Raw genomic sequence first — 20,008 nt, forward strand, 5'->3', positions numbered from 1 at the left:
TGGCTAAGAAAAACTATATTTAATTAGGCTCATTAACCTTGCAGTGTGAACACGTCTTTTTTTTTTTTTTTTTTAAATAAGTCATCTGCTAGTCATCTGCACAGTCATGTGGCTTCAGGGATAAAAGTAATTAAAGCAGTTACACTATAGCTAATTAGCCAATATTCTGTAATCACTCTTCAAGTTTACTTTTTCCTCTGAAGACATTTGAAAAAATCATATTCAACATCTTAACAGGAAATTCATCTCCTCCCTTTGAAGAACATGACTCCAAAAATACCAAGCATTTCCTCAGAAAACAATAAATAAAACCACTTCATTAGTATAATTACATAAATATCTAAGATATCTAACACATTCCTCATGGAAAGAAAAAAAAAAAAAAAAAGACTAAGCTTTTCAGAAGCTTTGGAAAACGTGTAGCTGTTACCCTTCAGATGGCGAAACAGAAAGCTAAAGAATGCCTGAGGCTGTAGTTTCACAAGCATTTCAAAGCAGTGCTGTCCCCAAAAGAAGCTGCCCCCCCAACTGTTTATTTCCTTTTCTGTGCCAGAAACAGCATGTGTGCTCCTGCTCTTACCATGAACACATGATAAAATGGGTAAGGAAAGTGATGAAAGCTATTATTTCTGGAGAAGCTAATGTGAAACTGTGTCCTGAACCTTCAGTGGAGAAATGAGGTATTCAGTTGAACATGGGCTGAATCCAGCTGGCCATGCAAAGTCTAAGAAAAACACTGAAGAGAGAGAAAAAAATCCAGGATCAGGTCACATTATACAACAGATTTGTTACCAAATAAGCTGTTTAGGGCTTGGGGGGTTTTCAGCTTCTTTGACATAGAAGCTGAAATCACTTTCCCATAGTAACTCTTGCCAGAGACCGATGTTATTTTCAGACAGGTCCTTCTTATATGGGAGAAGTTCAGTCTGCAAGTCATCAGCATTCAGGTACACAAAGGAGGACACCAAGGCACGAGCTCTGAACTAGAAATAAGCTCTACTGGCTCGCGACATTGGTAAGATCATATCATCTTGGCTATGGATCAGATGAAATGGCTCACAGCATCCTCCAAAGCACTTTGAAAACTGCTGATGAGCCTTTTCTCAGAAGGTTGGCAGCTCCACGAGCTGCAGAACAGTGGGAGCTTGCTTTCCTGCAGATCTCAGTCTTCTGCTTCCACCCTGCCTATGAAGACCTCTCCTTACCCCAGTAGCCCAGCTGTCCTGTTCTGGTCCTTATGACTATGCAGTAAGATGGGACATTATTACTTGGATAAAGCCGAGAAAAAAAAAAAAAAGTTGTAACGAGAAGCCACATAATTGCTGAGCTGTGCCTGCCTTTCACTCAGAGCAACTACTTTGGTCATTCTGCCCAGTGATTTAGATATTTCTGAGATATCTATCTTTCTTTCAAATTACAGCTGTCTAGCAGATTCAGTGTTAGAGAGGAAACAGTGAAGGAACAGAACCACTGTACAGGCTAAAACCAGCTATTAATATATTAGAACAGAATTATGCTGTCTTGAAAAGGGATGCAATGCTTCATTATCTAAATGCCACCTACCATCGGGCTAGCTCTCATATGTAAATGGCTCAGAAATACCAACTATAATTAAAAATATCAATTTAAACATAACAAATATATTTCTGGGCCCTTCATCTAGAGGGACTGAGCAACATGGATAGATTTTTTTTTTAATAGTCCAAGAACATACTTGGCAAAACAAGTGTAATAAATTATTCATTATTCAAATATATATGTGTGTGTGTGTGTATATACACACACAACAAAAAATAATCAAAGAATGATTTGGGCTGGGTGGTCTCTATCATCCAGTCTTTCATCCAACCTCCTGCTCACAGCAGGGCCAAATCTGAGCTCAGACCATGTTTCTCAGGACTTTATCCAATGGCGTTTTGAGAGCCCCCGAGGATGGAGACTGCACAGACTCTGGGCAACCTGCCCCACTGCCTGACTGTCCTGCATGAAGTTTTTCTTCATATCCAGTCTGAACTTCTCTGTCTGAGGACAAGTCTGTTGTCTTACTTCATCTCATCACGCAAGCCAAGAGCCTGTCTCTGCTTTCTTGATGCCCTCTCAACAGGGATGAGCAGGCTGTTGTTAGTACCCCTGAAGCCACCTCCTCACCAGCTTAACTCAACCCAGCTCCCTCAGCCTCTCCTCACAGGGCAGGTGCTCCAGGCCCAAGCTGTCTTGGCAGCCCTCTGCTGAACTTGTGCCAGCTTGTCAATTTAGTGACGTCTACAATCTTTATAAGCACCAAGTCTCTCACCTCCTCTAGGTTACTGAAAAAAGGTTAAACAAGATGGGCACCTGGTGAAACACCTGTATCACTCTACCTAGTACCAGCCTCAAAGGTTTTTACCCATTCAGGTATCTACCTACCCAAATGCCCCAACTTGGATACAATAATTTTGCAAGAGATAGCTTCAAAAGCCTTGATAAAGTTGAAATAAATGACATCCACTGCTCTCCCCTTGTCAACATAACCAGTCATTTTACTATAGAAGTCAATTAGGTTGGTCAAGCTTGACTCACCCCTTATAATAAAATAAATTGCAAAACTGTATTTTTTTCAACTGGCAATCAATTCCACTGTTGATCTGCCACATGACCTTGGGTCATTGTTCAGGCCATTCCCTGCTGAGCTGCCCCAAGGAAAATTTGTACCTAGGCACAAGTTCAGGATGCACAAGATGCATTATCTGCTGAGCTTTAAACGTCCTAATTGTCATTTTCTGCCTCTACCCAAGGTTATGGGACATCTTTCTCCATGACTTCTGAAGCTGCTGCATCAAAATTACATCTGAAGGGAACAGAAAAAACATGTGGCAGATGCCTACATCCCTGCAGTTAAACCCAAGGAGTACACTACTTAGCTTACACTACAAAGCAAATGCTCATTTACGTTTCTCACTATTTTGTTCTGAAGTGGCATTAAAAAGTTGCATCTGATGCTTTTCTGAAAAGTGATAAAGTACAAAGCACCTGGTCCATTATACTCAAGTGCCCTTAAGAGCAGAACAGGAGAGGCAGATTCCTTTCAGCCCTCATAGTCATCACGACATACCTGAGTATAAAAGAATGCTTCCGCAGACAGTCCCTGTGGAATGACAAACTTGCAAAAGTTCTTATCCACCTTCTTTATATGATTGCCTCACTGAAAATATATCAGAAATGCCAGTACATTAGACTAGTGATCCTCTGACTAGTTCATTCAAATCTGTGCCTTTATCTGCTTCAGATGTACCTATTCTTTTTAACAAGTAAACTCCTACTTCTACTGAGGAACAGTGATACGAAGAAAGAAAGGATTAATTAAGGCTTTTTACAAAAATGTATTTATTTTACTGGAAAAAATTCACATGGGGAAGCATTATATGCAATGATTTAAGAACAGTTTAGTTTGCCATTCGTGAATAAATAAGATGCTCTCTAACAGTGGCATCCAAAACACACTTCATAAATAATGACATCAGGTATTGAACAAAGAAATAACAGAAGCACAGAAAATAATTCAAATGAAATAAAGTATTTTTTAAGTAAAAGATATTTTACCACTAGGTGTCCCTATTAGCAAACACCTATAATGTTACAGAAAGCTCTGCAAGATATGGAGCAAATCATTTGAATTACTGTTAGAGCTGCTGCTGCAAGCAGGCAAAACCTTCAAAAGCTAACATGTAAAGTCACAGAAGCAGCGTGTATAGCTAGCAACCATGAAAGATAAAGGCAAGGGCTTAACACACCGCTTTTGACTCCTGTTACCAGTGAAGGTACTACACTTAAAATACAATACAGCAACTTACTTAAGATAATAGTACTAAAGTATTTCAGATGTGTATTTACTTGGAGACTAAATGGCAGGGAGATTTTCTCCCTTGAAGTGCCAGCATAAGTCAGCAAGCAGTTAGAAACACCCCCTGCAAGGCAACACCCTGCACCTCCAACCTGGGTTATTTTGACCACAGCTGATTTAAAGAAATCACTGGGAGGGGATGGCAACAAGTACCTGTGGATAAACTGGGGGCAGTGGCCTTCCCAGGTGAATAAATTGCAACTGGAATAGGCCGTGTAGTGCAGCCCTGAAGACATTCATCCCACCGTGTTCTCCCTTAATCTTGCACACAAGTTAACCCTATCTCTTGGGCAGTGGCATTACAGGAAGAGAAAATTACAAAAAATACATGGAAAGATTACAAAAATCAAAGATTATTTTAGTGGGTGCATAAACTAAAGACTATGCTTTGCTGGTTAGTTGTACACTGAGTACTTTTTCTTTTCTTTTCCCTATGGTTGTACAGCAAGATCCAGCCAAAAGATATCGAGGTCACCTGTCTCTACCAGTGATTTCATACTTGGCAGCATTGTCTTCCTTACGACTACTCCTCTCGCTTGGATGACAACTGTTTAATAAAACTGAACTGACTTTAGATTCAAGTTTATGGAGTTCCTGCACATGAAGGTAATTAACTGTAGGACTAAATTTACTGTAAGAAGTACAACACATGTCTAGTTTACAATAGCTGGAGCGCATGTGCAAAATTGCATGCTTTTTTTTTGTAACACAGACAGAAGTTTTGCCACTGCATTATTAACACATTTGTGTCAGCAAAAAATATAATGTTCAGATGGTTATGCTTGAAAGAAACTTAAGCAGCCTAAGGATAAGGACATCAGAGAGCAACATGAGAGCTCACTTGTAGGAGCTGCACATCAGTCACTGCAGACAATGAAAACAGAGTTAGCTTCAACTTGTCCACAGGTTAATCATTCAAACTGCACACTAACTCTGTAAAAACGCCTGCCCTTGTGCTAGAGAGAGGAGTACAACCCCATGACCCTGTGCTGCACGGCCTCCTGCACTCTGCTTGCGCTGATTGAGATCTCCTCTTCCTCTGCTTCCACAACACCGCCCCTGTATCTCCTCCACTTAATTTACATCTCCTGCCACTGACCAAGTTATCACACCCTTCCAGGTGGCCGTAAAGGGGCCAGTCACCTCAACTCACTCCACCACTGCAGTTGGGTTTAGCTACACGGAGAAGTCAGAGAGCCAGGGCCACTTCCCTTTCCCAAGAAGATGTATTCAGCAGCCAGCAGAATACAAGTTCCAACTGGGGAGTGGCAAGGAAACCTTTATTGGAGGATCTCTGTCTTATCTGGGGTACTGCCACCTTTCTGGACCGAAGATCACCTGCAAACATCAGGAAAAGCCTGGTCAGCCTCCAGAGAGCAAGTGACAAATATGGAAAGGCAAAGTCCCGGGTTTCAAATCAAAAGTATTTTGAAACTCTTGGGGGAGAGAAAGAGAGAAGAGAACAACAGCAACAAAAGGTTTCGCTCAGTCAGAGCCTGGAAGGGGCACAGGAGGGGACCCAGCCCGACTGCATGCCATGTCCACACGTCCCACGGGCTCTGCTGTGCCCCGAGCCCCTCCAGGCAGGCAAGCAGGGCGCTGCGTGAGGGCAACCACCACCACCTTTTCGTACACTTGAAACAAGCGTGCTCGGAAAGCCTGACCGGCACCGGGCGCACAGCCCGGCTGCTCCGCGCCCCTCCGCCACGGGGCCCCGCTTCCCGCTGGGGGGGATAAGGGGGAGCCTCGAAGCCCCCGAGACGCGACGGGAGGCAGCCGGGACGGGAAGCAGCCCCACGGAGCCCACAGCCTGGGGGGGGAGACTCCCGCTGGGGAGGCCCGAGGCCGGGCCGCCGCCGCCCCGCGTTGTCTCTCCCCGGCCCGGCCTTCCCCGCGGGCCCAGACCCTTACCCAGCTCGGTGCCCGGGTTTCTGGCCGCCATCCCCGCGCTACCGGCGGCTCTCCAGCCCGCCTGAGGCCTCCCCGGTCCCGCCCCGCACCGGCAGGAAGCGGCGGGGACAGCGGGCGGGCGGCTCCGGGCCGCGCCGTGCCCTGCCCCGGCGAGGCGGTGAGCCCGGGGAGCAGAGGGGGGAAGCCTGACTGCCCCCCATTTTTTAAGAGGCGCAGGCAGATGCCGCCACGCTGCCCCCGGTGGCCGGGCCACCGGCACGAAGCCCACCCGTGCCTAGGCAAGCCCCCAGCCGGGGCACCGAGACCACCGCCCCTTTGCTTTGTGTTACCCGCACAGCGGCCCCCACAAGGAGTCCGGCCAGCTCCGAGTTCAAAGTACAGTTCATGCTCCTCCAACACTTACAGAACATACTCTATATAAACTTACCAACTTCGTAAAGCTTTCTGTTAACACCTGGCAAAATGAAAATCTAGAAACAAAGCCCCTGACAACACCACGAGTTTTACGGTTTTCCCCTACAGTTGCAACAGTGCTGATTAAGGAGGTATTGGGGAGGCATTGGGGAGGCAAGGACAATCCCCAGACATGGACTGTATATCTCGAAACAAGACACTGAAACTCATGATAAGGAAGCGGCAGACGGACAGAGAAACAAACGTAAGGACTATAAATCTCAAAACTGGACATTGGAATTCATTATAAAGATACAACAAACGGAAGAATTGGCAACAACCAGCTCTCGCAATTAAGAAACATGCCAATTCAGCAGATTCTTGACCAAAGGTGAAAAGTACACTGTGAGGAAGACTCGGGGTCTTCCTCCCAGAGACCCCTGCCCACAATTCTTGGAAGGCTCTACGCAGGCGCAAGGTGCCAAAACGCTAATTAGCATGAGAAGCGAGGGAAGGCGGGGATAGGTAATGCATATGTATAGGTGCTTGTAGAATATTGATAGATTGATTGTATAAATTCAAGACTGCTTTTTGCTTTGGGTATGCACGATAGGTGGAGAGATCCCCCGTGCATCCAGCGCTGCAATAAAGAATATACCACTTAAAGGAATTACGGCTTCGATCTTTGAATCAGTGCAAATGCAGGAAAAAGAAGTATAAAGCATTATCAGTATCAAGACATCTTGCAACTTTAGCCCTACTCATTCACTGCTAGAAAAGAAACCATCAACTACAACAGCATCTTGTAAAGCTGTGAAGGGTCACAGCTCTTAGATTTGAGAATGCTGTTCCAGAGTTCCCTCTGAAGTGCTGAGCAGCCTACTTGAAACAGCACAAAGACCACTCTCTGTAAGAAGTTTCACTACAGCAGGGATAGAGCTCCTTGTTTTAAATGCACTTTTCAACTGGTAAAGTAAGCTTCTGGGTTGAAGCACAAGATTTGGAATCATCATAAGCCTTAACAGAATTAAGAGATGACTAAATCAAACTATTAGCTGTAAAGCAGATGAGTACTCATTCAGATAAAATTTCAGTAAATATTTCAAAGTTATCTTTGGAGTTGTCACTGAACTAACACACCTTTGATTACACCATAATTTACTAAGAAACCAAGACTCATTTTATCATTCTTTATTATTCCCCATGTTACTGTTTCCACCTCCGCCACAGTAGACTTGGAGCTGGAAGGGACTTTTGGAGACCTACTGAATCGTAGGCCCCCGCATGAGCACGCAAAGCTTCATCAGGGCCAAATCCAGTCGGGTTTTCAGTGTCTTCAAGAAGGGAGCCTCTACATCCTTCCCAGCGTTTGACTGCCCTCACTGTGAGAGTATTTTCTCTATATAGAATTACCACTGTACAATTTATATCCAAGTTTTCACATGTTAAGCTTCAATTTTCTTTTAACTTTTTTTTTTTTTTTTTTTTAGCTTTACTGGTAATCCTTTGGACACAAATCCTAAAGAAAGTAAGAACAAGAACCCACCTAAATGTACCTACGTAACATTTCTCCTTTTCACACAGAGCATGTTTTGTAAACCTTTTAGTATAACACCAAAGGAAGTGACAAGTGGAAGAATGGCAATATTTTCTTTAATGAAGAAAATATGATTTTGACCTGGAGAGAGTAACTTTTTTTTTAATCCAGTTTAGAGGACTAAACCCAAGCTTTACACAGATTCATAGCCAACCTCTGAAATTTCTGTGTACAACCAAGTATTTCAGGCAGCACATTTAGTTTAGTAGTTTTCAATGCTTTTGATTTTAGACTCACTTTTACATTCAAACTTCAAAGAATAAAATAACACAAGGCTTACACATCAAGAACTTGCCACTCTCTGTACTGAACACTAAAACGTTCTTATTGCTTTCCCTCTGTATAGTACAAAAAAACAGATGTTAGAAAGGATTACACAATTAACTTGGCTGCTTTTCTATTCCATGAACCCAAGGCTAAAGAGTAAGATAGGAGTTTTGAGAGGCATTTTATTTAGACAACTGAAAACAGTTAAACATTCAGAAGCAGTGTACAATGAAACAAAAACCCAACCAAATACTTTTAGTACATTAATCCCCCTTCTTTTCAACTAAAGCCAAATCTTTCAGTTTTCAAGAAGAAAAAAAAAGGTAAAAGCCATTATATTTCTTCTCCATAATAAAGAAAACACACTACAATGAGTCTAATTGAAATTGGAGAGACTGGATCTTGGTTTGCACGCTTCTTTCGAAAGACAGTAGGCAGTTATGCTAAAAAGACAGCAAAACTCTACTACTTGTCTTCTTTTTTTGGATACTCAGTTCTCTTACAGACAACACCTAGCCACTTCCACCGCATTCTCATCAATTACTGCCCATCTTTGCCTTACGTAGAGAGCGCACTCTGGAAGGCTGCTGTTCACTGCTCACTTGATTTAGTCTTGTATGTCCATATGTTGCAAAACAGTTGAGATAATCACGCCTTAACTTCAGGAGTTGAGCTGTACACTGTATCTGAGTTTTCAGAGGCAACTTCTTCTGCTATGAAACAAAGAGGGTATTATTTAATTTCACCTTACCTATATAAACCAAAGAAATGCTGCAGCACCTGTTTTAAAGACCAGTTTGGTTTGTTTTCCCATTTAACCTGATTCAGTTATTCTACCACATCTGTTCAGTCTGCAGGCTGACAAAGCTCTAGTCACCAGCCCGACACTTATAGTCATTTTCAGAAAAATGCACTTCGATATCTTCTGAGAGGAGTGAAAAGTGACAGAAGGTACTTGGAGAAAACTAACTCTCCCATCCTAAAGAACTCTACCATCTCAACTCATCTTTTAACACCTAGCTGAGTGGAACTTGGCAGTTCAGTGCGTTACCTATTTCCTCCTCTGCAGTTCCTGGAAGACTGGTCCTTGCTTTTGCTGCTTCTGCATTCTCCTCTTCTGCAGAGAGGAGAAAAAATAGTTAATACCTTCACTTACCCAACCAACATAAATCATATAAAAAAAAACAAAACAAAAACACAACACTGTAGTGTTGAGGAGAACAAGCTGGGTAAGCAATTCCATGAATTGTTACTTCCTTCCAGTTTTCTAGAGAACCGAAGTGCAATATGAAATAAGCCTATTATAGACACTTCCTTCTAGAGATTCTTTTGTCCTCAAGTATTCAGAAAAGTACTTCATACCTCTTGTTCTTTAACATCAAAATATGAGACCATTTGCTTAGTTAGACACAAAGGGTCTATATTCATCGAGCTTAAAGATTTGAAATTAATTGATTAAATGACAGCTACAAAAGCAAAACCTTAAATCCAACCAATGTGAGGGGCTAAGAAGACCCTCAAGTGATAGTACAGATACTGTACAAAATTCAGATGTTATATACCACTTGAGATGTTACTGCTAGGTATTACCTAAGAATTGAATATGAAACAGCTAGTTTTACCACAAAAACAAACGCACTTACCAGGAACTACACACTTCCAAAGACCATAGGTTTTCCCTACTGTTGTCTGCCACAGCCTTAGCGTACCATCCTCTGAACCACTGGCATATAATTCTCCATCAGGGCTAAATCTCACACAGTGAATTGGACCAAAGTGTCCTTTGTAAGATTCTGGAAAAACATAATTTCAAGTATCAGTCAACAGCAGAAGTTAACTGGTAAAGACTGATAAGAAGAAGAAAACAGAAGTATTGATGGGGGCACTTTCCCAGTATTTTATTCTGATGCAAAACAAAGCATCTTGCTTGCATAAGAAACAGTGTGACCAGCAGGGCTAGGGAGGTGATCGTCCCCCTGTACTCGGCTCTGGTGAGGCCACACCTCGAGTACTGTGTTCAGTTTTGGGCCCCTCGCTACAGGAAGGACATCGAGGTGCTTGAGCGGGTCCAGAGAAGGGCGACGAAGCTGGTGAGGGGCCTGGAGAACAAGTCCTACGAGGAGCAGCTGAGGGAGCTGGGCTTGTTCAGCCTGGAGAAAAGGAGGCTCAGGGGTGACCTTATTGCTCTTTACAGATACCTTAAAGGAGGCTGTAGCGAGGTGGGGGTTGGTCTATTCTTCCACGTGCCTGGTGACAGAACGAGGGGGAATGGGCTTAAGTTGTGCCAGGGGAGTTTTAGGTTAGATGTTAGGAAGAACTTCTTTACTGAAAGGGTTGTGAGGCATTGGAACAGGCTGCCCAGGGAAGTGGTGGAGTCACCATCCCTGGAAGTCTTTCTAAAAGACTTTCATCTAAAAGACGTTTAGATGTAGAGCTTAGCCATATGGTTTAGTGGGGACTGTTAGTGTTAGGTCAGAGGTTGGACTCGATGATCTTGAGGTCTCTTCCAACCTAGAAATTCTGTGATTCTGTGAAAGTTTAGAATAACTGGTATCCCAGTGATTTAATATTAATATAGGATATTAATGCTATGCTAAACAATAAAACAGGTGCTTAAATCAAATTCAAGGCAGAAGTACAAAACAAGCCAGTAGCATAGAGTATACAATTTTGTTCCTTCAGCCACTCACTGTGCATATATCTGTTTTTATGAGGATAGGATTAACAGACAAAGTTAAAAATACACTTAAAAACCTGTATTTGGCCAACACTAAGAAGAACATGAGCCAGCAGTGTGCTCAGGTGGCCAAGAAGGCCAACGGCATCCTGGCTTGTATTAGGAACAGCGTGACCAGCAGGGCTAGGGAGGTGATCGTCCCCCTGTACTCAGCTCTGGTGAGGCCGCACCTCGAGTACTGTGTTCAGTTTTGGGCCCCTCGCTACAAGAAGGACATCGAGGTGCTTGAGCGGGTGCAGAGAAGGGCGACGAAGCTGGTGAGGGGCCTGGAGAACAAGTCCTACGAGGAGCGGCTGAGGGAGCTGGGCTTGTTCAGCCTGGAGAAGAGGAGGCTCAGGGGCGACCTTATTGCTCTTTACAGATACCTTAAAGGAGGCTGTAGAGAGGTGGGGGTTGGCCTGTTCTCCCACGTGCCTGGTGACAGGACGAGGGGGAATGGGCTTAAGTTGAGCCAGGGGAGTTTTAGGTTAGATGTTAGGAAGAACTTCTTTACAGAAAGGGTTGTGAGGCATTGGAACAGGCTGCCCAGGGAAGTGGTGGAGTCACCATCCCTGGAAGTCTTCAAAAGACGCTTAGATGTACAGCTTAGGGATATGGTTTAGTGGAGGGCTGTTAGCGTTAGGTTGGAGGTTGGACTCGATGACCTTGAGGTCTCTTCCAACCTAGAAAATTCTGTGATTCTGTGATTCTGTATTACATTTTTCACACAACCAAGTAGCTGTGACTCATTTGACATAATGAATGCCATAGAAGACACTTCAGTTAACATACAGCAGTATGGAATGACTTAACTTTTTTTTTCCCAATAGGTACAAAGAGCTGTTTAATGAGGGTTTTAATTAGATCTAGAACAATAACATTAGATATATGTTAGATGTACTGAGAAAAATAACTCTTAAATGACTACATACTTTTTCATTGTCTTGCACAGCAAGCTATGCTAAGACCTCGTATAATAGTCTCATCTATTAGCCTCCGTCATTAATCTAATACTTACGTCACAACTCATTTTTCTATTATAAAAGGCAAACATACCTAATTCTTCTCCTGTGTTATAGTCGTATTTATAGAGTTTAAAATCTTCACCACCTGCAACCAAACATTCTTTCTCCGGGTGAAGTGATGCAGAATTGATTGTAGCAGGTGCTTCAAATGATTTAATCTGCTCTAGACTGAGGGAGAATTTTTGTGTTAAATAAAGGTCCTGAAAGCAAAGAAACTGATTCTACAAATCACAACTGCTTTTAAGAAAAACAGAAGACACCCACACAGTTTCCAAAACAAGTTTTAGTACCTGCAAGTCAAGTCCATCAAGTTAAGAAACAACTAGTTCATAGAAACAACTAGAATAAGTAAGACAATAGGCTCACAGATTCAGAACTACTTACTGAAATATGCTTAAGAGTGTAACATGCTTTCTTAAAGACATCACAAAGGTTGTCTAAATAACAACCTTTATAAATAACAACCTAGTTCCCTGAAAAGCTCACTAAACGGAAGCCTGGATGAAGCTCTTATTTAGTGACAATTACAGTTGGTTTGAACTATGAAAATGGCACCGAACCTTTACAGCCTAGCATCCATCCCACAGGTAGTTAGGAACCTCTATTTTAGAGAAGGATAGTGGTTTTACACTTCTTCTGACAAGATTGCAAGCGAAGATATCAATGCACATCAGTTCTGCCGCTTTCATATTTCGGCCCTGTACTAGTTTTACCCACAATCAAACCCATTACTCAACCTGTGAAAATCCTGTGTTTTGTACTCACGTTTCTGCACTATGAAAAGCAATAGTCTTCCCATAGGTTATCACAAGTATCTGTCCTTCTGGAACATACTCCATGCTGCTCACTGACATTGCAACATTTAGTGCCTTCACTTCAGTCATAGTACTCCGGTCCCAGAGGCTTAACAGGAAACAGAAACACAAGGCAGACTCTCAGATTACTTCAGCAAATCATACAGCTTTTATCCCCATCCGTGGGAAGCTGTGGTTTAAAACCAAACAAAACAAACAAACAAACAAAAACAAAACAAAACAAAAAACAACAACAACAACAACACAAAACACACCTAATAAAGAAAGCCTGTGGTTTGATTCCACAGGGACCTTTGATTTTCAGTGGCATTCTTTGCTTTGCCTAGCTTTACATAGGTGAGAATTAAGGCATGGTTGCATTAAAATACTACTTTTGAAACTTCATGCAACAGTAAATGGTCCACATATCATTCAACCATTCAAGGGTTCTCTTACGAGACTAAAAACCTTATTATACATCTCCTGAAAAATAGTTTTCTAGAAGCAATGACTGAATATTCCATTCTGCCTTTTTAACTCAGAACACAGAGAGGTACTAATAGCAGTTTACCCAAATAACAGACTCACTTAATATAAAATTTTACCTAGGCATGCCAGAGATATCTAAACAGAAAACAAATTAAATTGTGACATAAGAAAATTCATAAATTGAGTGACCTCCACATTTCTATTTCTAAAATCTAAAGTAGAATTTAGATTTTAGATTTAGATTTTTTTTTTTAGATTTTTTTTTTTAGATTTAGATTTTTTTTTTTATATATAGAATTTAGATTTCTATATCTAAAATCTAAAGTAGAATTTCTAAAGTAGAAAAAGAAAAAAAGGCAAGCATCTGGTCTGGTCTATCTTGAACATGAGGAAGGCAGGGGGCTTATAAAAAAAGATGGAGAACAGTTTTTTTGCTCAGACAGAAAATGACAGGACAAGAGGGGATGATTTTAAACCAAAAGAAGGGAGATTTAGCTTAGAGGTTTGGAGAAAATTCTTCACTCAGAGGGTGGTGAAGCACTGGCACGGAGAAGCTGTGGATGCCCCATCCCTAGAGGTGTTCAAGGCCAGGTTGGATGAGGCCCTGAGCAACCTGATCTAGTGGGTGGTCTAGGGGGGGTTTTATGATCTTTGAGGTCCCTTCCAATCCAAACCATTCTATGGTATGAAAACTGAAAAGCAATGGAGCCAATAAGGAGACTACATTTAGACTGTACCCGTGACTTCAACCCTCCCCTCCTTCTTTCCACAAACCCAGATTATTTCTCTGTGTTATAGATATTAGAATGATAAAACAACTAGGAATGAGATGATGCTGGTCACATTAACTAGAAAGCTGAAAAAGCAGCAAGGTGTATCTCCCATCTAGACAGCAATGTTTGAGGAAGGGTCTGACAAAGGGTCTGGAATTGCTTACCCAGCTTTCCTCACCACCGCAGCCAGGTTTGTCTACGTTTCCATACATTTACCAATCCAGCATTAAGGAAACAAAACATTTAACCATGACCAGGAAGCCATCTTAAAGACATGAAAGCCTTCACAACTTATTGGCACAGCACAGAATGAAAGCTACTATCTGTCTATCACCAGAGCACTGATTCCAAATAGGCTTCCCAGTCTTTTATGCCAGACCCTGGCTAGCTCACACCTCATGCTGAGGTATTGCTGCCTTTTCTTCCATAACCAAGCCTTGAAAGATTCACATGTATTCACAATACTCATAATGAGTATTTTCTAGGATTATGAAAGACAAATTCAATCTGCTGTTCAGTTGTCAAAGACCACCTCTTACTGTCAGTGAGGACATGTTCATGGGGTAAATCAGAATTATTTGGATAATTATGTCTCTAACAACATAAAAGCATTTCGTTAGGCATGCAACCTAGGATCAAATCACCTGTGTTACTGATATCCTTTACCAGAAGGCAAAACGATCCTCTGATGGACCTTATGATAATAAACGAGCTTCTTCAAAAACTCAAAGTTATTTTTTCTTACCGAACAGTTTTATCGTCAGCTGAAAGAATCTGTTTGTCATCACTGCTCCATAAGGCCTTTTTAATGCCAGAAGTATGCCCACTGACAACATCAGGTTCTTAAAATAAAATAAAAGTATTTCAGTACATGTAAACACCAAAAATGACACCATGCAGCACTTTAGGAGCTCCAGTAATCTACACAGGCTTCTATTTATCAGAAACTGTAAAATTACTTCAAACACCTCTGACTTTATTTACAGGTCTTATTCCAGAAACAGAAAAACACACAAGTTGGTTAAGTTTAGACTATCCGATTGTCTCAACTTGAAAAGCTTCCCCATGTTTAAAACCGGTGCTATCTAGCTTTTTGTCAATCTTCAGTAGGTCAGTGTTGATATGAATTTAAACACTGTTTTAAAGACATGGAAACTTCTTTTCTTTCAGATGACTGAATTTAATTACCTACTCCCAATACGCCTGTGTTGAACTGAAACATGCTATCCTTGAAGCCCACTATAGATAACCTCTACTTCACTTGTAAAAGGATAAATTTAAAGATAATCTGTATCTTAGTACATCAAAGTGTTAAATGTTTGTAAAACAACGCTCGACTCTGTCTTTTGTGCTTCTGTAAATTTCAGAAGTTGTGTTTAATTTAAAAAAAAGTTCTAAATGAAGACTTACCTGCTTCTGGCTTGCTCAAATCATAGATGCGCAACAATTTATCTTGTCCACCTGTTAACAGATAATTGCTATCCTGAAATAGAAGTTATAAAGTGTCAACTCTATTTTGAATTGAAATACCAGACTTCATCCATGAGTCTTAAAATAACCATTCTTTCTCTCACACAGTGTTTAAAACATCTATTAAATTTAAGCTTTGATCTTACAAACTAGAAGCTGTATGCTAGATTATTTGCCTATTAAAATACACATGTAAAAAGAAGAAAAGTAACTAATACCAAAACATACCCAAGAGCTTACCTCTCTGTTGAGTAAGCTATGAAAGTTTTTCATACCTGTGTAAAATCCACGCTTTTGACTATGTGTTTGTGAGCCAATGTGATTAGTTCGTCTCCTGACACAGCATCCCATACTTTGCTGAATGACAAGAAAAAACATTTACATTTTAGTAGCACCAGGATAAAACAGCTTAGACAGTCAAATTACCCCGTTTTTCCTATCCTACTTAATCTTTCCTGATGCTATTGTTACTTTTTTAAAAAAATAATAAACACTACATTATAATGAATTACAATACAGTCAGTAAGTATACCTCATGTTATTACTAAAGCTTTTTTTTTTTGTACTATACCACCATTTTCCTCCACCAGCTTCTTCAAGTGAATGCAGACTAAGTAGCATTTTATTTTAAGACAAACAAATGCAGTTCTCTGCAACTTTTACAGATTGGCCTGTATTATCCAGATTCAACCTGTCAAATATATTAATATAGACTGCAAACAGTTCAAACAAAGAAAAAAAACAACAACGAATTCATTGGTGTTTTTGCAAGTGTTCTTGAAAGAAAAAGTGTTTAACTGGTAGACACAAAAATCATTTTTTCAACTCTTTCTGGCATAACTACAGTACTAGAGTTTATAATTAAACAGAAATATTACTCTTGCAAAGCAGTACAGTAATTAAGCATATTTGTCAAGAAGCAATAGTAGTTGTTCAGCATGACAGAATTAGCTATAGCTGCTTGCAAGCAGCTAAAATTCTTGGTTTTAATTTAGCTACTCATAAGCAAGCTAATAGTTTACTAAAAAACAACAAATGAACCAGTAACTTACTACAGCTGTATGTCACAAAAATGTGCTATTGCCTAAAATCAATATACAGACTTTAAAAGCAGTTAAGCACTTACGCTGTAAAATCTGCTGCTGCTGTAGCTGCTTTTGTGGCATCCTTGTTCAAAGTAGCACCCCAAACAGCACCTTTATGGCCTAGAAATGTGCCAATCCAGTCTCCTGTGTCGCCCTGACGTAGCATAGGCTTACCATCTTCACAAAAACAAAACCATTATTCAGGTAACAGGATAAAAAATGGAACTGTTTTAAGAAAAGATTCCCTTGCATGAAACAGAATGAAATTGGCAATGGACTGGCCTCCCTTACTGGCAGCACACTTAAGTTATGGACCCATTCTTTGTAAAATGGTTTAGCTGAAGAAATTAAGTATACAGCTGCACCTCCTGCATGTACCTAAAACTATGGATATTGGAATACTATTCCAGATGAGATACAAGTTTTCTTTTGGTTTTGTTTCTACAGTAGAAGGGTGATGGGTAAGACTGCCCAAATTCTCATCAGGCAGAGCAGTTCCTTTGATTTTGGTGGGATTTTCAGACAGTATGCAAAAAGGAGCATTTTGTTTATAACCAGAGGCATTTAAAACGTATCCAGAGATGTTGCAAAAATAAAAGAGGCTTGGAAAACCTTTCTTGTGATTATGTTTTCCAGGAGGCTATCAAAATATTATTCACACGCAAATCAATACAGATGACGATGAAGCACTCCAAGGCGGAGAGGAATGTCCTTTTAAACACATGTATACATCCAGAAGATCTAAATCTACACGTATGAAGTGAAAATGCCCCTCACAAACGAGCAGAAGAGATGTCTCACGGGGAAGGAGGTGGACATCACCGCTCTGTTTGTAGGAAGGCAGCCACCTTGGCTGAAAGGGAGCAGACTTTAAAGGCTGCAGGACAGGCGCACATGCAGTAGAAAGAGGCAGCTTCAGACCAGTATTTTTGAGTCATCCCTTCCCCTCCCTCCCCAACCAAACGAACGGGGGCTCGGGCACCCCGCAGGCTACGCTTACAGCCGAGCCCCCGGCTGGCCGCCCGCCTCGCCCTCCTCCTCCCCTTCTCCCCCTCGCAGGGAGGCGGCGGGGCCGGGCGCGGCCTGCGAGCACAGGGGGGCCCGGGGGACTCCGTCCCTCCCCGGGGGGCTCCGTCCCCGCCGCCCTCGCTCACCCTTGCAGGCGCTGATGAGGAAGTACCCGTAGGGGGTGACGCCGCTGAAGGCCAGGTCCACCACGGGCCGCGTGTGCCCGGAGCACGTCAGCGGGGTCTGCCTCATGGCCATGGCGGCGGCGGCGGCGGGCGGGCGGCTGAGGAGGAGGAGGAGGAGGAGGCGACAGCAGCAGCAGCGGGGAGGGTGCAGGCGGCGGGGAGGCCGCGGGGGGGAGGCGGCGGCGGGGAGGCCGCGGGGGGGAGGCGGCGGCGGGGCGCGGGTCCCCTCGGGCCGGCCGCGGTGCTGCTGCTGCTGCTGCTGCTGCTGCTGGCGGCGGCGGCGAGGGAAATGACGCCGCGGAAGCTCCGTGGGGCCGGAAATGGCGGCGGGGGCCGCTAGGGGGAGCGGTTGACGTGGAGGCCGGCGCCGTGTCCGCCGAGGGGGTGGCCCCGGCTCCTGCTCGGTGTGGGAGGAGGGGGCCCGCGGGCGTCCCTAGGGTTGTTGTGGGGTGGTTGGGGGCTACTGAAACCGGGCCACACGTCCCCGCAGCCCGTTTCCAGGCGGTTCTCGGTGCCCCCACCGGTGCTCCTCTGCTCCTTGCAGGCTCCACCACCAACAGCGAACCAGTCCTGCCGAAAGCAGGCGCAAACCATCAAAGTTTGGGGCGACTGCACTCACCCACTGTTGCTCTGTGAAGCACAGGCACTGTTTTCCCGTGTCTGACCGCCTGGTGTTCCCATTTGTCACCCCAGACTGCTTACAGCCACAGGCTACCCACATCAACCTTTTCCAGATTTCAGATATTTTTATTTTTTTTTTCTTAGTGATACCACCATCTCACTGTGCTTTGATGCAGGCCTGTAGCTGAATCTAGCCAATATGCAGCTACAGTCTATAGTTGTGGGGCATTTCAATGCATCTCTGAAAGATTTAAAAGTAGCATTTAAAGTAATATTTAATTGGAATCCCCAAAATTTGTTTCTCTTGATAAGACTCGTTGTGACCAAAGAACTTTCTGTATTTTATCCCATCCTTAGGAATACCTTCGGAGATTAATGTATAAATATTTTTTATTAAAGTCACTAAAACTTCAAAACTTCCATACAATTTTATTATACAACAACATTTCCAAAATGCCAAGGTATATTAGCATGCTAAACTTCACATGTATGTTCTCTGTCTGTCCTATTCCTTGCCATGTCTTTTTACTTTGTAACTGGTCTGCTCTGGTCCTCAGTAGGGTCTTTTTTCACCAAAAGGTACATTTATGGGAATGGGTCAGAGACTAGGGGAAAAGACGGTAGGTGGAGATCCTTTATCTAAGCTTATATTTTAAACAGAACTAAACAAAAGATTTGTTACTCTAACATTTTTCAAAGGCTAATGTAAATGCAAAATTCCACCACCTAGTTAGCAAAGCTGCTTGGGTTTGTGTTTTAAAACACTGTTCTGGTAGTTGATGATATAAAGTTTTTGAGTGGAAAAATAAAAAGCTAAGGGTCGGTAAAAAGAAAAGCTTAACATTAAATTTAAGTTACCTACTTAAAATTCAGTACTGAGGATGTTGAGCTGTGGTTAGGAAAGTTTAGTTTTAGTGATTTCATAGCTTTGATTGATTTCATCTTCCACAAAATTGGAGTGCAATTTTCCACCTTCACAAAGCTACAATATGACATCTTAGGGAGCTGTAAAAAATTATAACAAGCAGACAAAGGCAAAAATATTTCCAATTTGCTGAAAAGTAGATGTAAGTCAAAAAAGGAGAAAAACATGGAGATATGAAACCTGTAAAATCTACTAGGCCTAGCAAAACTGTGCATGCATTCCTAAAAACATTAAATAGGTTAATATTTATTTTGAAGGAAGTTCTTCATATGCTGCAGGAAAATAAAAATTTTAGTAAGAAATATGATGGGGGTCCCTAAGCCAGACCCCTAAAAGGGAACTTTGACATCTAACATGGGGCCACAGCAGACTTTTTGCTGCTGTGTTTCATCCCAAGGAAATTTATTTTACTGGGTGGAAGCCTGTGTATTGATCGAGTGGTATCAGCTAGTGCCCAGTTTTATAAAAGTTATAAATCTGCTCGGAAATGGGCTTAATATATGGACGTAGTGGTCCTGTGTTTCGTTCCAGCATTAGGTACGTGCCTGATGATTCCTAGTGAGAGCTGGACGCTTCCCCCTTGGCCCCAGCCACCATGCCTCTGGCCTCATTTCCCACCCACCAGCTCCCCTGGGCTGAACCGGAACACAGCAGCCTAAAACTGATGTTTACCTTATGCTCTGAGTATATTTTGATTCCTTGGTACAGTAAATGTACAGCCACATGGCTGGACAAGAGCTCTAAATACATCAAGTGTAGAAATTTCATTCTCTCTTGTCCTTTAGAGGTAAGATTTCAGAGTAATATAGAAGCATATCACTTCTTAAGTTGTAATTCTGCAAAGCATGGGCACTTTGGGGAAACGTGAT

At 42.4% G+C, this 20,008-nt stretch overlaps 2 protein-coding genes across 7 annotated transcripts in view; both read right to left on the bottom strand.

Moving 5' to 3' along the window:
* Positions 1-6,178, bottom strand: part of DERA (deoxyribose-phosphate aldolase) — a 53,905-nt gene extending 47,727 nt beyond the window's left edge. The window contains exons 1-2 of one of the 5 annotated variants that reach the window (XM_084498607.1): positions 5,792-5,876; positions 5,024-5,218 (exon numbers count right to left, since the gene is read on the bottom strand). Coding sequence is in view for 2 of the 5 variants with exons in the window: in XM_084498603.1 (XP_084354729.1) it covers positions 5,792-5,822 (31 nt within the window). In the remaining 3 variants the exon portion in view is untranslated. Of the gene's footprint in view, positions 1-3,091; positions 3,183-5,023; positions 5,219-5,791; positions 6,091-6,120 lie in introns of those variants that run through there. The other 4 variants (XM_084498604.1, XM_084498603.1, XM_084498605.1 and 1 more) reach the window with 4 other exon arrangements.
* A 1,642-nt stretch (positions 6,179-7,820) lies between these two features.
* On the bottom strand, positions 7,821-17,792 carry STRAP (serine/threonine kinase receptor associated protein). Of its 2 annotated transcripts, none has more exons than XM_084498655.1 (10): positions 17,555-17,792; positions 16,442-16,577; positions 15,591-15,672; positions 15,256-15,328; positions 14,591-14,687; positions 12,555-12,692; positions 11,821-11,957; positions 9,692-9,841; positions 9,100-9,165; positions 7,821-8,761 (listed from the first exon to the last, which is right to left on the bottom strand). In XM_084498655.1, exons 1-10 carry the CDS (start codon positions 17,664-17,666, stop codon positions 8,697-8,699), a joined length of 1,056 nt encoding a protein of 351 aa, XP_084354781.1. In that variant the 5' UTR covers positions 17,667-17,792; the 3' UTR covers positions 7,821-8,696. The 2 variants fall into 2 exon arrangements, with proteins under 2 accessions (XP_084354781.1, XP_084354780.1); XM_084498654.1 differs by having other exon boundaries at positions 7,821-8,758; positions 17,555-17,786.
* Positions 17,793-20,008: the final 2,216 nt, after the last annotated feature.

Source organism: Aythya ferina (assembly GCF_964211825.1).
Source record: "Aythya ferina genome assembly, chromosome: 1".
NCBI lineage: Eukaryota > Metazoa > Chordata > Aves > Anseriformes > Anatidae > Aythya > Aythya ferina.

Bases quoted from the DNA above. Each gene is read 5' to 3' on its own strand.
- STRAP (XM_084498655.1), bottom strand. From the start codon at position 17,666: ATGGCCATGAGGCAGACCCCGCTGACGTGCTCCGGGCACACGCGGCCC. The intron at 15,329-15,590 runs GTATGAAAAACT...CTTCTATTTCAG, and splicing joins AAAGCGTGGATTTTACACAG to GATAGCAATTATCTGTTAAC. The intron at 8,762-9,099 runs GTAACGCACTGA...TTTGTTTCATAG, and splicing joins AACTGCAGAGGAGGAAATAG to CAGAAGAAGTTGCCTCTGAA.